This window comes from Peromyscus leucopus, chromosome 6 (assembly GCF_004664715.2).
Source record: "Peromyscus leucopus breed LL Stock chromosome 6, UCI_PerLeu_2.1, whole genome shotgun sequence".
Lineage (NCBI taxonomy): Eukaryota > Metazoa > Chordata > Mammalia > Rodentia > Cricetidae > Peromyscus > Peromyscus leucopus.
The window spans coordinates 76,100,725-76,122,693 of record NC_051068.1 but is presented as its reverse complement, the minus strand read 5'-3'; the positions used below and the strand labels follow the sequence as shown (position 1 = coordinate 76,122,693).

At 45.3% G+C, this 21,969-nt stretch overlaps 1 protein-coding gene across 3 annotated transcripts in view; it reads left to right on the top strand.

Moving 5' to 3' along the window:
• Slc22a15 (solute carrier family 22 member 15) overlaps window positions 1-21,969 on the top strand; it is a 59,005-nt gene that overhangs the window by 23,127 nt on the left and 13,909 nt on the right. For all 3 annotated transcript variants that reach the window (XR_003735375.2, XM_028877303.2, XM_037206943.1), the window contains exons 3-8: window positions 37-169; window positions 836-1,000; window positions 7,763-7,892; window positions 11,506-11,721; window positions 13,600-13,740; window positions 16,004-16,089. Coding sequence is in view for 2 of the 3 variants with exons in the window: in XM_028877303.2 (XP_028733136.1) it covers window positions 37-169; window positions 836-1,000; window positions 7,763-7,892; window positions 11,506-11,721; window positions 13,600-13,740; window positions 16,004-16,089 (871 nt within the window). In the remaining variant the exon portion in view is untranslated. The remainder of the gene's footprint in view (window positions 1-36; window positions 170-835; window positions 1,001-7,762; window positions 7,893-11,505; window positions 11,722-13,599; window positions 13,741-16,003; window positions 16,090-21,969) is intronic.

The window sequence follows — 21,969 nt, the reverse complement described above, 5'->3', positions numbered from 1 at the left end:
GGCCTAACCTGTCCCCTCGTTTCTTTTCCCTCCTAGTGGTTTTTAATTGCCAACCGATCTTACAAGGTCAGCGCGGCCAGCTCCTTTTTCTTCAGTGGTGTCTTTGTTGGCGTCATCTCCTTTGGTCAGCTTTCAGATCGCTTCGGGAGGAAAAAGGTCTATCTCACAGGTAACCTTCGCCATGGTCGGACACCGAGGAAGAGAGAGGCTTTGTCTCCCTGAGACGCTTAGGGAAGTAACCAGGGGGTTAGTTCCCTAAAGTTCTCTGAGTCCGCAGGTGGACAGTTTGTTTGTTACCCTGGCGACAGGCCACACTGCAGCTAGCCATGATTCTGGTCATGTGCTTTTCCCTGAATGAGCTCACCTGGATAAGGCCAGCTATTTCTGTTAAAAAACATTATATATATATACAGTGCTTTCTACAACCCCCAAATTGTAATCACTGCCCTGCTTCTAAAGAGAGCTGTGGGAGATTGCCACAGCCTTCCCAGCCTATTTCTGGTGTCTCTCTGTGTTGCTTTGTTTCAAATGAGCTCTATAGGACTTGGCGTAGCTGTCGTGACAGGCTGAGTATGAGTGAGGATTTTCAATTTTTAGCAATATTATGAATAACTGAAAATGGTGTGTGATTGACAGAAATTGTAAAACAAAGAAAGCGAGCCTTGGTTTTTCTTCATAATTTTCGGGGCAAATTGTTAGGAAAAAAAATGAAAAACATAGCTCAGGACATTTAAGTTTACACAGGTTTATTTCACAAACTGATGAATATAATTTATTATTTTCTTCAAATGCTGTTTTGCTTCTGGGTCATTGAATATTGTTCCTCTCTTTCCAGGTTTTGCTCTTGACATCTTATTTGCTATCGCAAATGGATTTTCCCCCTCATATGAATTCTTTGCAGTGACTCGCTTCTTGGTGGGCATGATGAATGGAGGAATGTCCCTGGTGGCCTTTGTCTTGCTAAATGAATGCGTGGGCACCGCCTACTGGGCACTTGCAGGTACTGCTTCACTTTGTGCAGCTCTGGGATGTGAGTGGCTCTGGAAAGCCTTGCTGGGAACCAGCTTAACCCAAGTCTGAAAACACACTTGGACTTGAGGCATTTCCTATCTACAGGTTGAATATTCCTTCCCCTAATGCTGGGGACCAGAAGTGTTCCAGATTCCAAATTTTTATGCATAACGAAATACCTTGGAGATGTGGCCCGATTCTAAATACAAAATGCATTTACATTTCATAGCTGCTTTATGCGCATAGCCTGAAGGTAATGTTATGCAGCATTTTTAGCATCTCTATTTTGGGTTTAAACCATCACATCCAAGGTAAAGTATGGATTTTTTTCACTTGAGGAATTGTGTTGGCTCTCAAAATGTTTCGGATTTTGAAACGTTTTTGATTTGGGCTTTTCATATGAGGGATGCTCAACCCACTCAGACTTGCTTTCTCCATTGTGGTCTTCAAGATGTCAGAGATCACGTGGTTCACATTCCCTGGAAGAAGTCTTTCCTGGGCCTGCCTCGCAGACAGTGAGGTGGCCACCCACCTCATGACCTGTCTGCAGATGACAGTGATGAGTGTCTCGCTTGCTCAGAACAGTATTCATCACTTTCCCCCTTACCCTGGGAGGTAGTGCAAGGGCAGGGGACACTAGGCCTTTGACTGCATCCTCTTGACGCTTGTTTCATGGATTTCCTCATTTTCACTGTTCTCTCCAGCCACTAGAGGGCATTGTTGTAACATTTCTTACTGATGCTCAATTTCTAAATTGAGGCCATATTCTGTATTATCTGCAATAATTCCAGAATATTCTCAACACCACACATACAGTAAAATATATATATATATATTTAAAATTTTTATATTTACATATTTTACATGTGTATATATGTTCATGCGTACACATGTGCTCATATGCACATGGTGAGAGAACAACTTGTAGCAGTCGGTTCTCTCCTTCCACCACGTGGGACCTGGTGACAGACCTCAAATCATCAGTCTTGATAGCAAGCACCTTACCCACTCAGCCATCTTACCGGCCCTGTAATTATTTCTAAAGGTTGTCTTGGCTAGGGGTTCTGTTGCTGTGATATAGCACCAAGACCAAAATCAACTTGGGAGGAAAGGGTTTCTTTCACCTTATTCCTTGTGGTCCATCATGAAGGGAAGTCAGGGCAGGAACTCGAGGCAGGAACCTGGAGGCAGGAACTGATGCAGAGACCATGGAAGAATGCTGCTTATTGGCTTGCTCCTCATGGCTTGCTCAAGCTGCTTGCTTACGGCAACCAAGACCACCAGCCTGGACTCCTCACACCAATCATCAATCAGGAAAATGCACTACAGGCTAGCCCCCAGGCCAATCTTGTGGGGACAGTTGCTTAGCTGGGGTTCCCTCTTTCAAAATGACTTGAACTTGTGTCAGGTTGACGTAAGACTAGGCAGCATAAAGGTCAGGGGCTGGGGAGACGGTTCAGTGAGTGCAATGTTCACTGATTCCAGATTCCCAGCACTCATAGTGGAAGTCAGACAGGACAGCCTGTCACCTCTGCTGGGGAAGTGAGAACAAGTGGATCCCGGGGCCTGCTGACCAGCTTGACTAACTGAAATGCCAGGGTCCTGGTTCAGTCAGAGGCCCTGTTTCAAACTATAATGAGGAGAGCAACATAGGAAGACACATAGCAGCCTCTGGTCTCCGCATGTACAGGCATGTGCACCTACACACACATCCCTACACCACACATGCACACACACAGCACTTATAAACACAGGCACACACACACACACAGCACTTATAAACACAGGCACACACACATACGTTATATGACTTCAAATATTGTCTTAGGAGAGTACCTGTCTAAACCTCTACATTTTAGATTATAGATTTGCACTCATAACTTTTTCAGATCTTAAAAAATTCTTCATTAACTCAACAATCATTGGTGTAAACAATATTTTTGTACCATTATGGGGATAAAATTTGCCTTATGATTGATAAAAATGTGTCTAAATGACAATATTATGAGAGAATGCCATTGTTACTCTTTAAAACTAATTCACTAATTTTTTTTTTTGTTTGTTTTTTGTTTTTTGAGACAGGGTTTCTCTGTGTAGCTTTGTGCCTTTTCCTGGAACTTGCTTTGTAGCCCAGGCTGGCCTCGAACTCACAGAGATCCACCTGCCTCTGCCTCCCGAGTGCTGGGATTAAAGGCGTGTGCCACCACTGCCCAGCTCTAATTCACTAATTTAAAAAAATTGAACTGGGCGGTGGTGGCGCACGCCTTTAATCCCAGCACTCAGGAGGCAGAGGCAGGAGGGTCTGTGTGAGTTCAAGGTCAGCCTGGTCTACAGAGTGACTTCCGGGAAAGCAGGGCCTACACAGAGAAACCCTGTCTCAAAAAAAATAAACAACAACAAAAAACCAAAACTTTTTTTTGAGATTATAATTACATTTCTTCCTTCCCTCGCCTCCATCCAAACCCTCTCATGTGCCCCTCCCTACATTGCTTCAAATACCTTGCCTTCCGTTTTATTGTTATTGTATGCACATATGTACGTACACACACACACACACACACACACACACACATATATTTGGATTTTTATTCAAAATGCAGAGGAAGGTCTTGGGACTTATGTTACATAGACGAAAGACCTGATACAGAAAGATTGTTCTCATGGGTTTATGACAGCAGGGAAGAGAAATAAAAACTGAGGGGTCTTTCAGGAGGCTGTGTCGTCGGCTGTGAACCCAGTGGTGATTCAGACAAGTGGGAGCTGGAGCGGAGGAGGAGGAGAGCTGAGTTTGATTTGGGTAGCCATGACCTGGAGAGGAGTCTGCAGAGAGGGGAGGAGAGGCCTAAGGGAGACTTCAGGGTTTGGATCCGAACACTGGGTCAGTCACTGGTGCCTTTTACAAAATCAAGTCATAACTAATCTGCCAACATTTATCCAGGTTCTAACCGAGCAGGGACAGGAGACTTGAAATGTATAAGAAATGAGTGGAAAACAAATGGAAATGAAAGAGTAGACCCTGAGGTACATAAACATTAAGTAAACCACACATGGGGTTCCAGGACTATAATGATCAAGGGACTTGAAATACTTAAATTGTTAATGGTTTTAGCCCAATATCACAGGAATCCCATCCTATCTGCAGCTCATTGCCTTGCGCCTGCTGTTGTTTACAGGCATGCATGTGTGGCTTCTTCTTCTTTTTTTTCTTCCCATGTGTGGCTTCTTGCTGGTTCCTAGTTGTGACTGTCTTTTAGCCTATCAGATTCAACACTACTTTCTTACCACCTACAATTGATGTCACCGTCTGGACCCTGCCTTATATTGTCATCACAGTGTGTAAGATCACCAAGCTACAACATGTCTTTGAATCATCTACTCTTGCCCACCATGTCTATGTGGCACCTTCTTTCTTTCATTAGCTGTGACAGAGGTCAGCTCTAAAGAATGCAGATACAGGGAAATCATTTGCTCAGCACTCATGCCAGTACAGCTTGACCTCAGAGACTTCTGAACCCTGGAAGTCAGGTGTTTCTCATCCCTGATCTCTATGCTCTCTGAAAACTTTCTCAGCCAGAGATGAGACCCAGCAGCCCCGAGGACAGTTTTTGAAATTACAAGTTCTGATTGGTCAAGCTAAGGTTACTCTTATAGCTAAGGGAACTGTGATTGGTTCCCTTGAGCTATACAGTCTGTTCTCCAGGATAGTGTGGTTGAGAGGTACTGTGGGATAATGCTCTTGTACATTGTAAAGGTTTGTCACTTGAATTGGTTTAATAAAACGATGATTGGCCAGTGGCCAGGTAGGAAGTATAGGTGGGATGACTAGACTAGGAGAATTCTGGGAAGAGGAAGGGTGGAGTCAGGATCACCAGCCAGATGCAGAGGAAGCAAAGGTACTGAGAAAAGGTACCAAGCCGCATAGCTAAACATAGATAAGAATTATGGGTTAATTTAAATGTAAGAGCTAGTGAGTAATAAGTCTGAGCTACTGGTCAGGCATTTATAATATTAAGCCTCTCAGTCAATTATTTAAGAAGCAGCTGCTGGGTATTTGGGAACAGGCAGGTGGAAGAGAAACTTCTACCTACAGAGAAGTTCTTGAAATTAGAAAGGAAAATAAGGCAGAAAAATCTTCTAAAGTGGACACTCATAACCAGAGGCTTCCAGATGTCCTCCCTGTTCCACCCTGATTAATGGATGAGAGCATGTGAACCCAAACCCAGATTGTAATAGGATGCTGTGGTAACTACTTGTAATTGTCAACTTGGGTGTATTAGGAAATACTTTAGTGAGCACACTTGGGGACATGTCTGGTAGAGTTTCCAGAGACTGAGGATGGAAGACCCACCCTGAAGAAGGTGGGCCCATCCCATGTGCTGAGGGTGCAGCCTGAATAAAGAGGAAAACAAAAGATACATGAGTGCCAGTGTACATCTCTCTGCTTCCTGCTCTGCCCAGATGTCAACAAGCAGCCTCACACTCCCACTGCCATGCTTCTCCGCATGATGGACTCCAACTCTCTCAAAGTGTGAGCCAAAATAAACCCTTCCATGCTTCATCTGCTTTCTGTCAGACATTTCCCCACAGTGAGGAGAAGAGCAGAGAGATGACAAAGATAACATCTGGATAACAAGCATTATTTGGGGGAAGTATTAATAACAAAAACAACCTTTGAGATCAGTATTGTTTCTGTTTCAGTGGGGAGAAGATGGAAATTCAGGAAGACAGTGACTTGTTCACAATCACACTGTAGGACAGTGGTTCTCAGCCTTCCTAATGTGTGACCCTTTAATACAGTTCCTCATGTTGTAGTGACCCCCAACCATAAAATTGTTTTCATTGCTACTTCATAACTGTAAGTTTGCTACTCTTATGAGTTGTGATGTAAATATCTGATAATGCAGGACGTGTGATGTGTCACCCCTGTGAAAAGGTCAGTTGACCCCAAAGGGGTCATGACCCATAGGTTGAGAACCACTGCTGTGGTGTTTGGTAGAACTCAGATTTAAACTTGATCCCTCTGAAACAAGCCTATCTTATCCCCCGACTGTGTTCTTTTTGTGTGTGTCATCATAGGTGAATACTGCGTGGCAGGGAAGCCTTATCCTTGGGAGCCAGCCAGGTGCTATATGGTGGAATATAAAGAATCCAAACAGTTATTGATTGTCTTAAATTTCCAGGGGACTCCATACTGTCTCTATTCTCTTACTTGGTGAATCTTGTTCTCAGAATGCTGCACGCTCATGCACGCGCACACACACACAAACTCTCTCTCTCTCCTTTGGCTTTCTTTTCCTAGATCGGGCAAACAGTATATTAGTTATCATGTTTTGCCATAAAGTGATAATCTATGAGCAGGGATCAAAGAAAACATTTGTTTATAAGATTATCATAGAAAAATTAAAAATAAGACAAGCAAAGCCCATCTAAAAACTGCCTTTCCATAGAAACGAGCCGGGAGATGGGGGTGGCTCAGGATGCAGGTGGACTTTGGACAGGGCCAGGCTTTGCCATGTACAGACAGCCTCTGTGTCGTAGACACCTTCCCCTAACCCTCAAGATATTTCATTGCTTCAGTGTGTGGTTAATAATGGTACCTGTTTCATAACACAGCACACACAATACATTATTCTCGACAGATATCTCAATAGCCTGCCCACAGTGATAATAGCAGTTACCGAAAGTGTGTCAGAGGTATAGAATTTGCAAGAACATCAGGCAGACTGGTGCATTTAATCCTCATCTCAACACTTACTGAAAAAAAGCATAGGTTTCTTTACAGTTCTGGGGTTGATATTTTTCCACTAGTGTTTTGACAAAAATCCGTGTTTCAAAAAGCTTAAGTTCTCCTTGGGAGAGTCAGATGAGAAACAAGAAAATGTAAAGTGTCATACGTCTGATGGTGATAACTAGAGAGAAGTGACAGGAGTAACTGGGAGTGGCTTAAGATAACATTTTCATCAGTAGCCTCTGTGATGAAGGTTAAGACCCAGGGGCTGGCAAGATGGCTCAGTGGGCACACTTTCTGAAAAAAAAATTAAGAATAAGACAAGCAACACCCATCTAAAAACTGTCTTTCCATAGAAACGAGCCAGGAGATGGGGGTAGCTCAGGATGCAGGTGGACCTTAGACAGGGCCAGGCTTTGCCATATATACAGCCTCTGTGTCGTAGACACCTTCCCCTAACCCTCAAGCTGTTCTGTCGTTGGCTCTGACTCAGAGTTGGAGCTGTGGAGTCCACATGGTGGAAGGAAGGAGGCAGCTACCACAAGTTGTCTTCTACTTCTTAAGTGCACCAATGGCACGCACAAGCCCACACATATAGAGACACACATACAATCAATAAAAATAGAATAAAACCTTTTAAAAAGATTAAGACCGGCATGGCAGGAGCTGCGTGACTTGAAAGTCACATCACCCACATTGAAAAACACCTCCAGCTTCAGCCAGGGGTGCAGGCAGAAGTCAGCGCAGCAGCCAGTACAGACAGCATCTGACAGAAGCCTTGGACTTCATCTGGTCCACAGGTGGTGCATGTTTCCAGCTGCCCTTTTCTCCATTCCACAGGTTTCCGGCCCCTCTTGATGTTATAAATTTGAAGCTGGGTGCTTGCACAGTCTCTCCCCGTGTTCTGCTGCTCACACTTGGGGCAGAGCCGATGTCTCACAAGGAGTCCCTCACACTGACCAGGGTTGGAAAGGGTCCTGTGAGTGGTCTTCGCCAGTGACGATTCTCTTTTCCCTGCATTAGGATCCATCGGCGGTCTCTTCTTCGCTGTTGGCATCGCGCAGTATGCCCTGTTAGGATACTTCATCCGCTCCTGGAGGACCCTAGCTGTCCTGGTCAACCTTCAGGGAACAGCGGTCTTTCTCTTATCTTTGTAAGTAGACTTTTCTCTTGGAATTTTTGCTCCATCAACAGGAGTGTCTTAGAAGGATGTGAGTAAGCGAGCGAGCGAGTGAAAGAGCAGCATCCCTTCCTTCAGGAGCTGGCCTGCAGTGAATTCTGGGAAGACTTAAACTGCAAATGTTCAGTTCTTGTCAGCTTATGGAAGAGAGAGATGCTAGTTAATTCGTTCAGAATGTAGGTAGCTCATGTTTAGAGTAATCGACTGCATTTGGTCTTCAGTGATTGGAAATTTCTTTCTTTCTTTGTTTCTTTCTCCCTCCCCTCCCCTCCACTCCCCTCCCTCCCCTCCACCTTCCCTCCCCTCCCCTTCCCTCTCCTTCCTTCCTTTCTTTCTTTTTTTTCTAACTCAGTGCCTTAATCTTAAAGCTCTTCAAGCTGGATCTGGCCGTGGGCTAGGTGTGTGGTTGAGATTGATGCTGTGGAGCCACGTCTAAGTGTTGAACATGTAGCAACAGCTGTTCATCTTGCACAGGAGTCTCAATTCAGGGCCTCTGAGTACAAAGTCTACAAGAGAGATCTTGTTTCCAGGAGTGCTCAGAGCAGGACAAGAATAATTCCCAAGCCAGGGTGGGCTCCATAAACAACTATCCAAGTGTCACATCATGGTGGCTAGCCACCAACTTCTGCCCGTTTTACCATGCTTTAATGTGGCCAGTCAAAGCTGTTTCTTCACTAAGGTATTAGACTAAGATCTTTTGTGTAAACAAGAATTTCACCAGTGGTATCTGGGGTTTCTTTAGTGACATAAAGTAAGACAGACCTGTGGTAGTATCTTCACTTCAGTTGCGCCGTGATTTAGTAGCTCTTTATTCAAGTTGAGAGTTGGTGGGATCTGAACTGAAATTTGCTTCCTCGGTGTCTTTGAAAACCGGAGAACTGTTAAATGCAGAAATGAATGTAGCAGGATATATAATATAATATAGTTAACCTGTATTAAAGAAAAAAAACACATTAAAGATTGAGTTGTGTGAACTGTGGGCAGATTGTTTTATTATTATAAAGGGAAATAACAATTGTATCAGCTTGCACATTGTACATTTTTGAAAGTAATCTAAGTGTGCTTAATATAGTGCACCGAGTTAATAAGCAGTCATGTAAATACTGGTGAGTAAATGAGGTTTCTTTTCCGATATTTCACAAAGCTCGTACTTCTCCCCCCGCCTGGCTCTCAGCTCTCCTCACTAACAGTGCAAAATCAGTGACTGAGAGGAGCCCTTGTGTCTTTCTTTGTCTGAGTCTGCAGTCTGACTTAGTTACTGCTTAGTGCTGGATGAGGAAATGTTCTCATTGGGAGACGAATTCAGGACATGAACAATAGAAAGCAGCCGAGAAAGGACTCATGAGCTCTAAAAGTATTCTCACTCTCAAATATCATTTTCGGTATGATTGATGAAGTGTTAGGTTTTATTGCTAATTAACAATCATGAAAACACAAAGGCCAGGGAGTATATGACCATTGTTAATCACAGACAGTTATGTCAGGATTTTGATATACTTCCTGCTGGTTCTTTTTCAGTCCTTCCAACTCCGCCCCATCTAAATTTTATTTTCATATGTTTTCTGTATATAGGCAGGCCAGCTGTCTTCTTAGAATTCTTTTTATTTATATTAAGACTTAATCAAATCATTGTACATGGTAGCTCCATATTGCGCACTTTAGCTCTATATTGCATACAAGTAGCTCTATATTGCACACAGTAGCTCGATATTGCACACAGTAGCTCTATATTGTGCACAGTAACTCTATATTGTGCACATTAGCTCTATATTGTGCACATTAGCTCTATATTGCACGCAGTAGCTCTATATTTCACAAATTAGCTCTATATTGTACACAGTAGCTTCCAACAGAGCAGTGTGACTTGGTTGTTTGCCTACTAGTCAATAACAATAATTAAGTGGCAATAAGGAGGTGACTAGAGGGTTTTACAAGACATTATAGATGACGTTGATTGACAGTCCAGTGTTGTACATGAGCGTCCTTGGCCCCGGCGTCCTAAGTTCTATGAAAATTCCTTTTTGTCCCAGCATCTTTCTTCTGAGCACCATTATACTGCTCCATATAAAATGGAAATGCTCACTGAATAGTTTTGACAGAATGGCTGTCCACAAAGCTTCTGGATCCTGTAGTGTTTATTGCTCACTATCCTTCTTGAGGAGTATCAGGAATTGGAGAAAACACCAATTTTATTCATCAGAATTTCACTTGAGGCAGAGGGTGTCAGATTAGACCTTTAAAATGAAGTCCTTGGATTTTGTCTAGTGAAGAAGAAAGACTTCCAGGGTAAAAGTGTTTGCTTTGCAATCTTGGCGACGAGTTCAAATCCTAATACCCACATAAAAAGCTGAATGTGGCGACGTGCCCCAGTAACCCAGCACTATGGAAGGCAGAGGAAGGAGAAACCAGCCTCATCAAACCAGGTTCAATGAGAGACCCTACCTTAAAGGAGTAAGGGAAAGAGTGACTCCTCCTCTGGCCTCTAAGAGCACAGCATATTAACCTACACACACACACACACACACACACACACACACACACACACACACACACACAATGTTCTAATAAGGCTTCCATTCTGTCATGGCTTTGTCTTTGGGAAACCCTCTTGAAATGCAGGCAGACTGGTGAAGCGAAATTGACATAGTGCCTGCACGTTTTGAAACCGTGAAGACACTAGTTGCATACCACCAAGTGGCCCGACACTCTGTGGCTGTGTGAGGGATGCCTGTGGTTCTGTAACTAGAAGTTGTCCTGCAGGGGACTCTATTCTTCACAGTCTTGGGAAGCAGGGAAGGTCCTCAGGACACTCTGAAGCTGGCCCATTGGATGAGTTGGAGTATTCTGAAGCAGGGAACGGCCAGAAGTGACAAAGACGTGTTAGACTGTTTCATGCTTCTATGTCATCTTAAAATAATGGCTCTCTCCTAAATAACATGTCATTATGTTAAAATACCTCTGAAATGTTTTCTTTGATTAGATAATAAAGATTTCTATCTCCATGTGAGACTTTCCAAGGGCTTAGGGACCTAGTTGGTTAGGCCTGGTGGTGCATGCCTATAACCCCAGCACTCTGGAATGTCTTAAGTTCAGGACTATCCTGGGCTATGTAGCAAATTTAAGGCCAGCCTGTTCTACATAGTGAGACCCCGTCCTTAGAAAAAGAAAAAGATGAGAACATGAAGCAAGGCTAGGCCCACTGCTCTCTTGTCTACGGCCTCTAGTGAGGATTCAGAGCTGAGCCTGACCTGTGCTTTGTGAGGAATGTACATCATTCAGCACTGTAGATTTGCCAGTCACTTACTGAAACTTACTTAAAAAGACATGGAAATTATTTCTCTCTATTTTAAAACAATATTTGAAATGCGTGTTCTCGGTTCCAGCTAATAAAGTGAGCCGCATTTTCCGTTGCCACGGTGTTGGGGTAGCCTCTTTGTCCTCTCTCCTGTGTCACCGGGGAAGTCCTGTCTCAGGCTTGTGATGGACTGAGCTGTGGTGAGGGAAGCCCCCTCCAGAGGGCTGTTTGTCTCCGTCCTCCGCATGTGCACCCGTCTGAATATCCAGCCTTTAATGACGTCTCTTTCAGATTCATTCCTGAATCCCCTCGTTGGTTATACTCCCAGGGTCGGCTGAGTGAGGCAGAAGAGGCTCTCTACTTCATCGCCAAGAGGAACCGCAAGCTCAAGTGCACATTCTCACTAACATATCCGGCCAACAGGAGCTGCAGGGAAACCGGAAGCTTCCTGGATCTCTTCCGTTACCGGGTCCTCCTAGGACATACTCTGATCCTGATGTTCATCTGGTAATTCTGAGAGAGGTGGTGGAATCTTCAGTTTGAATGCTGATAGTCTCTTGATAGCCTGGTCCTTCCACAGGGCTGCAGAAAGATTAACCTCTTGTCAGAATGAGGTGGTTTTGTTAAAAGCAAAACCAAACAAGGTCCCTGTCCCTCAGTGCTTTCTGTGTGTACCCCTCTGCTCTCTTGGAAATGTCATCTCTGGCACTGATGGGTTCTCAGGAGGTTGAAGGAATGGACAGAACCACACATCGAGTCAGTAGATGAAGAGGTAACACTCTGAGCCTGATAATTAGTTGCTTAGTGTATTCTAGCCTGCCCCTCAGAATGCATCTGAGTTCCTATAAACAACCTCCAGGATTCTAGCTGATGCCTTTTAAAGAATGAAGTTTCAGGGAGACAGTTGATGAGGCTCATGTCCTAGGGTGTGCACAGTGAATGTCAAACATGGAGCTTAAGAGAACCTCTGAAAATCAAGCCCGCGGTGTAGTGCAGATCTGCTCATTGGAGGTCCTTACTAGTTAGAAGCAGATACTGAGTGCACAGGAACCCAGAGCTCTAGCCAGCTCTGAGTTTGCTCATCACATGGCCCGTCAGCTGCTTTGGAGGAAGCACCTACTTGTGAAGCTGCTTTTGGTAGTATAAGGAAGTGAACCTGGGGCATTGTACATGTTAGGCCAATGTTCTCCTGCTTTGCCTCTGAGCTGTCCTTGCTGAGCTGACAGGCCACTGTAGCCTGCCCTTCACAGCCTAGTGAAAGCCCTGTAGCCTGCCCTTCACAGCCTAGGACACTCGGCCCGCTGCTGTGGTTTTGGCAGAGGGAAAAATAAAGTGTTCCCTTTGCCATTTGACCCCAGTGCGGCTGCATCGTGCCAGGCTTTTTCTAGAGAAAGCAAAATGGAAGCAAATGAGGAGCCTCTTTAGCAAGCCCTGGCCATGTCAACTACAAAAGACGAACTCGTAGTGTTGGAAAGTCCAGGTAGTCTATTGCTTGGGTAGGAACTTGTGGTCCTCATCTACTAGTAAAGGGCAGCCTTGTGGTCCTCAGAACTGTCTGTTCTGTGTTGGGATTTTACTACAGCAGCTTGCCAGACTCTGGTGTTCATCTTACCACTTCACTGTGGTTTGGGGCTCCAGATTGGTGCTCAGTTGAGCTGCGCTCATTCCCCCTGAAGAAGACAGTCATGTGTCTGGTCCAGTACCAGAGCTAGCAGGTGCTCCCTAAGTGTGAAGTTCAATGACGGTGTGCAGAATGAGTTAATGTCTCTCAAGAGCCTCCTTCCCTATTGATCTTCTCAGAATTCCTGCTCTGCTGTGATCCTGGCCTTTTCTTCTCTAACCTTGTCTCTGTATTTATGTGTGCCTGCTGAAGACCTTGGATGGGAAGTGACTAGGGCCGTAGGGGGATGGAGAGCCTGGCATTTGTGGCCTGCAGATGACCCACCTGAGGTCCAGCCCATTCTCTAGCCATCCGCTGTTGGCTTTGCCCATAGGAGGCTGAGTCCAGCCTTTCTGATAATATCAAAAGGCCATGGGCCAGTGTTCCCTAGATTGTTGAACCCAGTAAAGTAAGAATAAGGCCATTGTTTTCACTTCAGTGCAGAACTGCTTGAGGAGGCAAGAACAATGTCTTTCCTCAAGCAGGAACTGTCCCTTCATTTGCTTTACATAACACACGGACATAAATCACTCCCAAAGCCCCAGTAGGCCTTTGTGTCTTCATAGGATGAAAGTTTAGATGAAGATAGAAAGCTCGGCGGGAGAGTCAAACTCGTTACTTGCAACAGAGGGTTTGATATTGCCCTGGCACTATTAATCTCTCCTGGAAAATCCTGTTTCTGCCCTGTGACTTGTCTCACCGCTCAGTCTTTGATCTCTACGCAGGTTCGTGTGCAGCTTGGTGTACTACGGCCTCACCCTGAGTGCGGGGGACCTAGGGGGCAGTATTTATGCCAACCTGGCTTTATCCGGCCTCATAGAGATTCCATCCTACCCTCTCTGCATCTACCTGATTAACCAAAGATGGTGAGTATGAGTGATAACGAGGCATACCATAGAGGCTGTGGATTGGAGCACCCACACATTTTTCCCATATGCTCATTCCTACTTGTTATGAAATTTGGTCGTAGACAGTGTATGGCCAGCACTGTCCATCAGAGTTTCTCTCAGGCTAAATGCAGCTAAGCTCACTTTTTATTGTAGTAGTTCTTGAGTTTTATGTATGTGAATGCTTATGTAGGCTTTAACTCAGTGTAAAAGGTACTACCATCTGAGAGGTGTTGAGCAGTCTGTATAAATTCATAGGCCTGAACAGTGTGCTTGTTAGCTCCATGTAGATAGAATCCCATCAACTCAGAATCCAGAAGGTCTTAGAAGCAGGAAGACAAAACCTGACAGAACTAGAAAGACTTCCTACCCCTAAGAACTACTTAGAAGGGAGGGGCAGAGTATACCCTGCTATTGCTGCTTGTGAGCAAGAGAGTGGAATTCAAATGTTATCTTCTAGAGATCCGCATCCTGCTCTGTTTCTCCCTTCTGTTATTTGGTGAGCCAGGAACCAGTTGAGTTGTGCCATTTCTTACTGTCTAGACATTACCATTTCAACCCAAACTATGACATTGCTCATCTCGATGCTGTTAATCAGGAAACCAAGGTTCCTTTGGAGTTACTTAGACTCATTAATAAATTTAGGAACGGACTTGGGAGGAAGCTTGAGGACAATTTTCTTAGCGTTTGAAAGAAAAATAACAGGGCAGGCAGGCTGGAAATCCAGGCAGCAGGGGAAGATAGAATGCAGCGCCTTTTGAGGCTAAGGAAACAGTGCTATCCAGAGTGCCAAGGAAAATATGCGCAGCCTTTGGCCAGTATCTGAAAAGGAGATGAAGAGAAGGATCAAGGAACAAACGCTAAGTGCCAACCTGTTCTGGGCTCTTGTTTATTTTTAAAAAGTGAAAAATAAAACATGACTGAACATCGGAGTGGGCTCGTGAGCAGAAGGGAAAAGCCAGAAAAGCACTGGGCCACGTGCTCTAATATCCTGACTCTCCTGCCACACCTGTCAGCCCGCTTCAGCTGAGAGTCCTGCAGCCCAAGTGCAGGACTCTGGTCAGCTGGAGGTTTTTCTCCCAGGCAGCATTGCGTTGCCTGGTCTGAGTCTTCTGCTAGTGATCATCACTGACTCTCCTCACGATCCCAGAAGTAGGCCAGCCATCACACTCGGCATGTCTGTAAGACTACATCCACTTCTTATGCAGCTACAGGTTCCTGTGTATGCCTCTGATGGCCACTTCTAGCATCACCAGGAAGCTATTCATAGGAGTAGCCTTTGCCTAGGGCCTGCCTGTCATGGTCAATGTCACTCAAAAAGCCATTCCGTGCTAGATGTTAAAAATACCCTGGAAATAGCTGTCGAAAAGACACCAGGCCTTTTCTGCTTTCCAGCAACTACTGCTGCAAGACAGGGCTGCAGTCTGAAGGGGACAAGTTCGGTGCCTTTGGGATCAAGCAGACTTGGGTTTCATTCTAGTCTGAGCCATGTGTTAGCTTTCTGACTTCAGTAAGTTCCCTCATCAAGCTTCCGTTTATGATGATTTTTAAACCAGAAATCCTAAAATTACCCTGACACAGTAGTTATCAGAATTACAAGTAAATACCGAAGTTCCTAGCAGAGGACCTGGCCTGTTGCTGTCCCTTGGAGAGTGGAGATTAATGTAGCATCTTTCTTCTAAGCCTGGATCTCTTATTTGGAAATTAAGGTGTGTAGTACATTTTACTTAAATAGAAACCACTAACAAGTTTTTTTTTTTTCCGTGTTTATATTTCTAAAAGATTGAGACAAAGACAAACAATCAAAAAAGGCCCACCAAACCCTGTATTGAAAACTTCCAAGCCCATGAGAGTCGGGCAACCAGAGACTAAAACAAGCCATTGGACTCCATTCTCTTTGCCAGGGTGGGTCTCTGGAAGATGGGGAGGGCAACAGCACACGCTGCCCGTTTGTGATTAGGACCAGGGAGGTCACAGGTGGCATGCGCTGAAGACAGTCCTGCCACAGTGCACACTCTGGGAAACACAATGAGTCTTTCCCTGTGTACATGATCGGATCCTGCCATCCACTGGATTCCCTTATCTGTTCCCGACCGGCGGCTACATTTGCCACCCACTCAAAAAAAAAAAAAAAAAAAAAAAAAAAGATTAGGTCAAGGACACTTAAACGGGAAAGCTGGCGGGAAGGGAAGATGACTTTCTAAGACTCTTTAGAGAAACACGATTTCTCTCTATTATTCAGGTTTGGTCGGAAGCGGACACTAGCAGCGTTTCTGTGCCTTGGAGGACTGGCCTGTCTCATTGTGATGTTTCTTCCAGAAAAAAAAGGTATGCCTTTCAAATTTCCATGAGGACTTTGAACAGCGCTTTTATTACAATGAATCTCAATATAGTAAAGGGATTACCATATGCCATGCTTCATTTCTGTGATTGAGTATTATTTAGCAATTGTGTGGTCTATAATGGGCCAGATTCTTTGCATTGCCTGAACCATTCTCTGGGTGAGTAATGTGCTTGGAGGTGTGCTATTAATTCTTCCAGGCTATTAAGCTACCATCTGGGGTGTCTGGGATGCAGCCGTGGTGATGTTAGAGTTGTTTACTTGATGATGGAGAGGGCCAAGGCCTCTTCTGCACTGAAAGAAACTCCTCCCAAGCTGCAAATGAAATTCCACACTCGAGCCAATCTCCAGCCTGGAGACTGGACACTGGTCCTCAGAGGTAACTTTGGAACCTCTAAATGTCTCCATCTGGTACCCCAAAGTTAATAACAGCAACACCGTAAGAGTAGCATTCACTGTCCATCACAGTGGTTGTGCTCTTGGTCATTTTCAAGTGTGAATCAGGGCTGCTGAGATGACCCTGCTGGTAAAGGCCTTGCCACCAAGCTTTCTGACCTGAATGTGATCACTAGGGCCTGTGTAATGGAGGGAGGACAGTGCCCACAAGTGGTTCTCTGACTTCCACGCACGTGTTGTGGTACACACACACATGCACACAGAAACAAATGATGGACATCATTTAAAAAATAAAGTGCAAATAAAGTATATTTGTAGGAAGCTTTGGTATTTTTAGAATTCTTTAGCTTTATGGCACAACACAGCTTCAGAAGATGTTCCTTTGGGTGGTAATGGGGCTCAGTTGGTAGAGTGCTTGTCTAGACTGTCTGAAGCCCTAGGTTCAATCCTCTGGACCATATGAAATTTAGGCATGGTAGCAAATCTGTAATCACAGCACTCTGGAGATGAAGGCAGGTGGAGCAGGTGTTCAAGACCATCCTTGGCTACATAAGTTTGAGGTCAGCCTGGATACAAGAGACCCTATCTAAAAACAAGTGTTTCTTGGTCATCCCATTTAACACAGTTATCCCTACATAGGAATTCTTTAAGACCACATATGGCAGTGTGTGCTAGCAATTCCAGCACTCAGGAGACTGAAGCAGCCGGACCCCAAGTTTAAGGCCAACCTGGGCTATGCAGCAAACTAGAGGCAGGCCTGGGCTACACAGCAAGCTACTCTCTCAACAATAAAAAAGGAAGAGATTCTGTTACTGTGTATTAGATACATAGGTACTTGCAAGTTTCCAAGCTGTTTTTGTTTCGTGCTCCTTTTCTGGTACTGGCACGTGGGCAGCATGGCAGTTCCCGCACAGGGAGGGAGGTGTGGTTTTCAGGGAGGAGGGCCCAACAGCTTGGCTACAATGTAGGGCACATGGGCTGGAAATGCCCTGCGCCTTGTTTTAGAATTTTGATTGCTGTCGTATGGCTCTTGTGCTCTGGGTGGGAATCGTGGAGGTAGTCTGACATAAAGTTCGTAACTTCTGGAAACCATGAACTGTTCAGTCCCCATCAGAGCAGCCTGCACGCCAAGTGCCCCTCTGCAAGTTGCTGCTCCTCCAGGCTGAGTTGTGCCAGGTCTTCTCCGGAGCCTTCCAGGTTGCCCATACTTCTGACCCTCCAGGGTGCCTGCTCCACCGCCAGTCACCACCCGAGGGCTGTGCTGTGACCCCAGCCTGTTCCTCAGCTCTAATAGTGATTCAGGCCAGGACTGGGCAACAGCTGGACAGCGATCGTTATCACCTCACGGAAACTGGAGACTTCAGGATATTTGCCCATCTCCTCTCCTCTGCCAGTGCCAGGACCCTCATGGTGTTGGTCTAGGGCAAAAGATAAAGGGCATCCAATTGTGGTGGCTCTATGCTCAGCAGAGCTTCTTTTGTGTAGACAACTTGGGGATGTAGTTTTCTACCAAAACTGTCATAGTCTGTGCGTCATCTCAGAGAGCAAAGCTGTGTCTCATCCCACCTCTGGAAGCCAGGCCCAGGGATATCTTCTTTCCCCCTCTTACTTCTTTGCACATTCAGGTCCCCACCTCGAGGACTCTGCACAGGACCCTTCCAACACACACGAGCGATCTCCTTTTCAGATTAGCATTCCCTCCTCATCTCCATCTGTCCTGAGAGCTACTGGCCCCGTCTGTGGGTTGTGCCCCTTGGTGGACACGGCTTGAGACACAGTGAAGCAGTGTTTTCCACGGGCTCAGGAGATAGAACACAGCTGTTATGCTTAGAAAAAGTGGACACCCTGTCAATTTTTCAAGATTTCCTAGGAAAGAAATTCTCTAATGTCCCTTTGTAAATGGTTTTAGTTTTTAATAACCGTGACTGCTAGAATGATCCTCTCCCACAATGCTGAGTCTATTTCCTTTCATTTGATTCATCTCTAGAAGTAGAGAACAGATGGCCAACTTTTTGTGCATAATCCTTGCTGTTCTTTCTGGAATCTTCTCTGAGCCTAAAAAATTCTTTAACTATTCATATTTACCCTTTAAAATGTTTGGTTTGGTTTCTTTTCAATCTGTTTTTCAGAGTTTTAAACTATAGGTTATGACAGTTCCAACAAGTATGTATTAAGAGGAAGACCCCGGGGTTTCTATTAGCAGCAGCTCATGTGAGCTTGAAGACCTCTCTTCTCTACTGTGCTCTACTCATTCCCAGAGATTTTCCCACTCCACGAACATTCCACACCTGCATTCTCTCCTTTCTGCCAACTCAGGTGCCCTTTACCCACTTGCTTCTTTTCAGCATCTGCATATGATGTGGCTCTCAGTTTCTAGGACATTCGTGGATACTGTGACAATATATCTCTAGGAGACATGGAAAATAAGCTAAAGACCAGATGTTTAGTATCTTGAAGCCTGTGGTTTATAATTATACGTTGACTATCCCTAATCCAAAAAGCTGATTGTAAGACGAATCTTAGAAGGTCTTTTCTTAATAAAACCCTGGAGCCAGATAGTGGGGTGAAAACTGAGAGATCAGAGAAACAGAACAAGCCACAGTCAACCTCACCTCTGCCAATCCTCAGCCGATACTGTTTTCCTGAATCCTCAGACTGAAAGCCTCTGAGTCCTCACCCCTGAGGGTCTCAGTTGAACTGCTGCTAAAAAGCTTCTAGTTCCTGGTCCTCACACCTTATATACCTTTCTGCTTCCTGCCATCACTTCCTGGGATTAAAGTCATGTGTCATTTCCAAGCAAAGACATGAGATCTCAAGTGCTGAGATTAAAGGTGTGTGTGCTACCATGCCTGGCTCTGTTCCCAGTGTAGCCTTGAACTCACAGAGATCCAGATGGATCTCTGCCTCCCGAGTGATAGGATTAGGGTGTGTGCCACCATTGTCTGGCCTCTGTGTCTAATTTACTGGCTGCCTCTGTCCTCTGATCCCCAGATAAGTTTTATTTGTTAGAGCACAAATAAAATATCACCACAGCTGATATCTAAAATGTTCCAAAAACTTGCAACACTGAGAATTTTGAGCACTAACACATATGATGTCCCACATGGAATATTCCACTCTTGACCTCACATGATGACTCATAGCACTAAAAGTATTGTATGAAATTCCTTACAGGTTATATGTGTCCAGTGTTTATAAATCACAAATAGATATCCTGCTTACCCTCAGGTTCTATCCTCAAGACACTTCACTATGTGCAAATACTCCCGAATCTCCCCAAACCAGAAACACATCTGGACGAGGCCCTTGATCAAAAGGCCCCTCAGCCTGTGTTAGAGAGATGCTTTCTATCCATATGTGTTCTCCTACTGGTTGGCCTCCGGAAAAACTCTCTTCTAGGAATATTGGCAGGGGCTGCTTACAATTGTACACAGATTGGTCAGCAGGCATTTAACTTGGTCTATATTCTTGCTTAGAGGAGGGTCCTGATTAATCTTACAGTATTAGTTGCCATTTATGGAGTGTTGACTAAGTGCTGTATTCTCCATAAACAGTAGGTCATTATGTGTCACTTATCACGTAATAAAACTAAAATTCAGACTGCTCAGATAGTGTGTCCAGCTTTATAACAAGGGGCTGGAATTTCAGGCCCTCCTGACTCACAGCCGCAGCCTGTGCTCTCATGGAGATGCCTTGACCCACGTAATTACAAATGGGGAAGCTGTGGTGTCTGCGCACGAACACTGGGTGACTAGGGCCAGTTCTTACCTCTGCAGTGGCAGGCCTGGTGAGGATTGTAGGTAGCACTGACCACCTATAGGTGAGGCTCACAGCAGCCGTGGTCTCTCGGGAAGATCTGAGCATGTCCAGAGCAGCAGCATTGCAGTTGAAGGGTGTGCTTCAACCCTCCAGAGTGGCCAGTGGGTTGCGGCTTCCTCAGACTTGTCTGCCCGTCTCTGTCCTAACTTCTCCACCATCTGTGGATCCAAGATCCTGTCCATGACCCGGGCCCTCTTCCTGGCCTCGGAAAGCTGGAAACCCAGTGAGGAAACGTAGTGGTGTAGAAGTGACGAACAGCAGTGCCTCGGGAGACCTGGCAAGCACTGCAGCCGTGATAGTAAGAGAGCAGCTGTCCTCCCACGTAACTAGAAAATCCATAAACAACTATAACATGCACATTAAAATGTCCCTGTTCAGCCGTCAGATAGCAGGCTGCATAGGACAGTGGTCCCTGAAGAGGGAGACTGACAAAGGCTGGCTGCAAGAGGATCCTTGCTCGGGATCTCCAGGACACAGGGCAGAGAGGAGGTGCAGCAAATCTTGGCAACTTACTGAATCAAAGAAGTAGATATTGAGCATGACTAGAAGTTGCTAGGCAACAATACTGAGAAATAGATAGTAGGGTGGCTAGTAGTTGCTGGGCAGAAGTATTGAAAGGAGTAAAATACAGAGAGGAAGACCTTCATGGATCTTCAGAAAAATCCCTCATGCTCTGTGCAGGCAATGGAGGACAGTCCCGAGGACAGGAGAAAAGTACTAGACGAAAGTGGGGAGGACTGCCAGGCAGGACTGAAGAGGGTTGTAAGAGAGGACTGGGTAGCATCACCAGACATGGGTGGGGAAGGTCATGAGATAGGGCTGGAGAGGACCACTAGACGAGAGTGGGGATGATCATGAGTTTGGACTAGGAAGGACTAACAGACAGGAGAGGGAGGATCACCAGCCAGGAGTAAGGAGGACAATGAAACACAAGTGGGAAGGACCAGAAATGGGGAAGTCATCTGTCAGTAGCAGGCAGAGCCATCCCTGGAACCCTGGGGCATCAGTGCTTTGCGCATTCTTTAGCTAGACATAAGCATTGGAGGAGACAGCCTGGACCAAAACAGGCCGAAGTGAAAGGCTGTTTGCCCTAAGAGTGCTCAACACAAGCACTGCAGGACCGGCTGGCCCTGAGTGACTGAGCTGTATCACAGCGCAAAGTCAAAGTAGCACTCAAAAGACACTAACGGAGCTCGACACCTGGCCGGGGAGCTGTCACGTGTGGCTTTCAGTCAGAATTTCCTGCACACATGTAAGCAGGAGAAAACCTCCACACAGAAACAGCCCAGCAGTGCACAGGTGACAGAGCTCAGAGGCCAAAATATCCATGCAGCTGCTGTGACTTGTGTGCTTAAGTAGACGAATGTCAAAGCAGTTACTATAACTGTCCTGTGTGCGTAAGTAGCCAAAAGCCTAAACGGCTACTGTAACTATGTTCAGTGTGTTCAAGTAGACAAGTCCAAGCAGCTGCTACAGCCAAGTTCCATGTGCCTAAGTAGACAGAAGTATACTGAGAAGGAGCAGAAGACGAGGCTGTAAAGGCACAGAAAATCTGAAGAGGAAGCCTGCAGCATACAAAAGCAATATTGATGTGGCCAGCAGCAGACTGGATACGACAGAAGAAGAGATCCGTGGATCGCAGACACAACAAA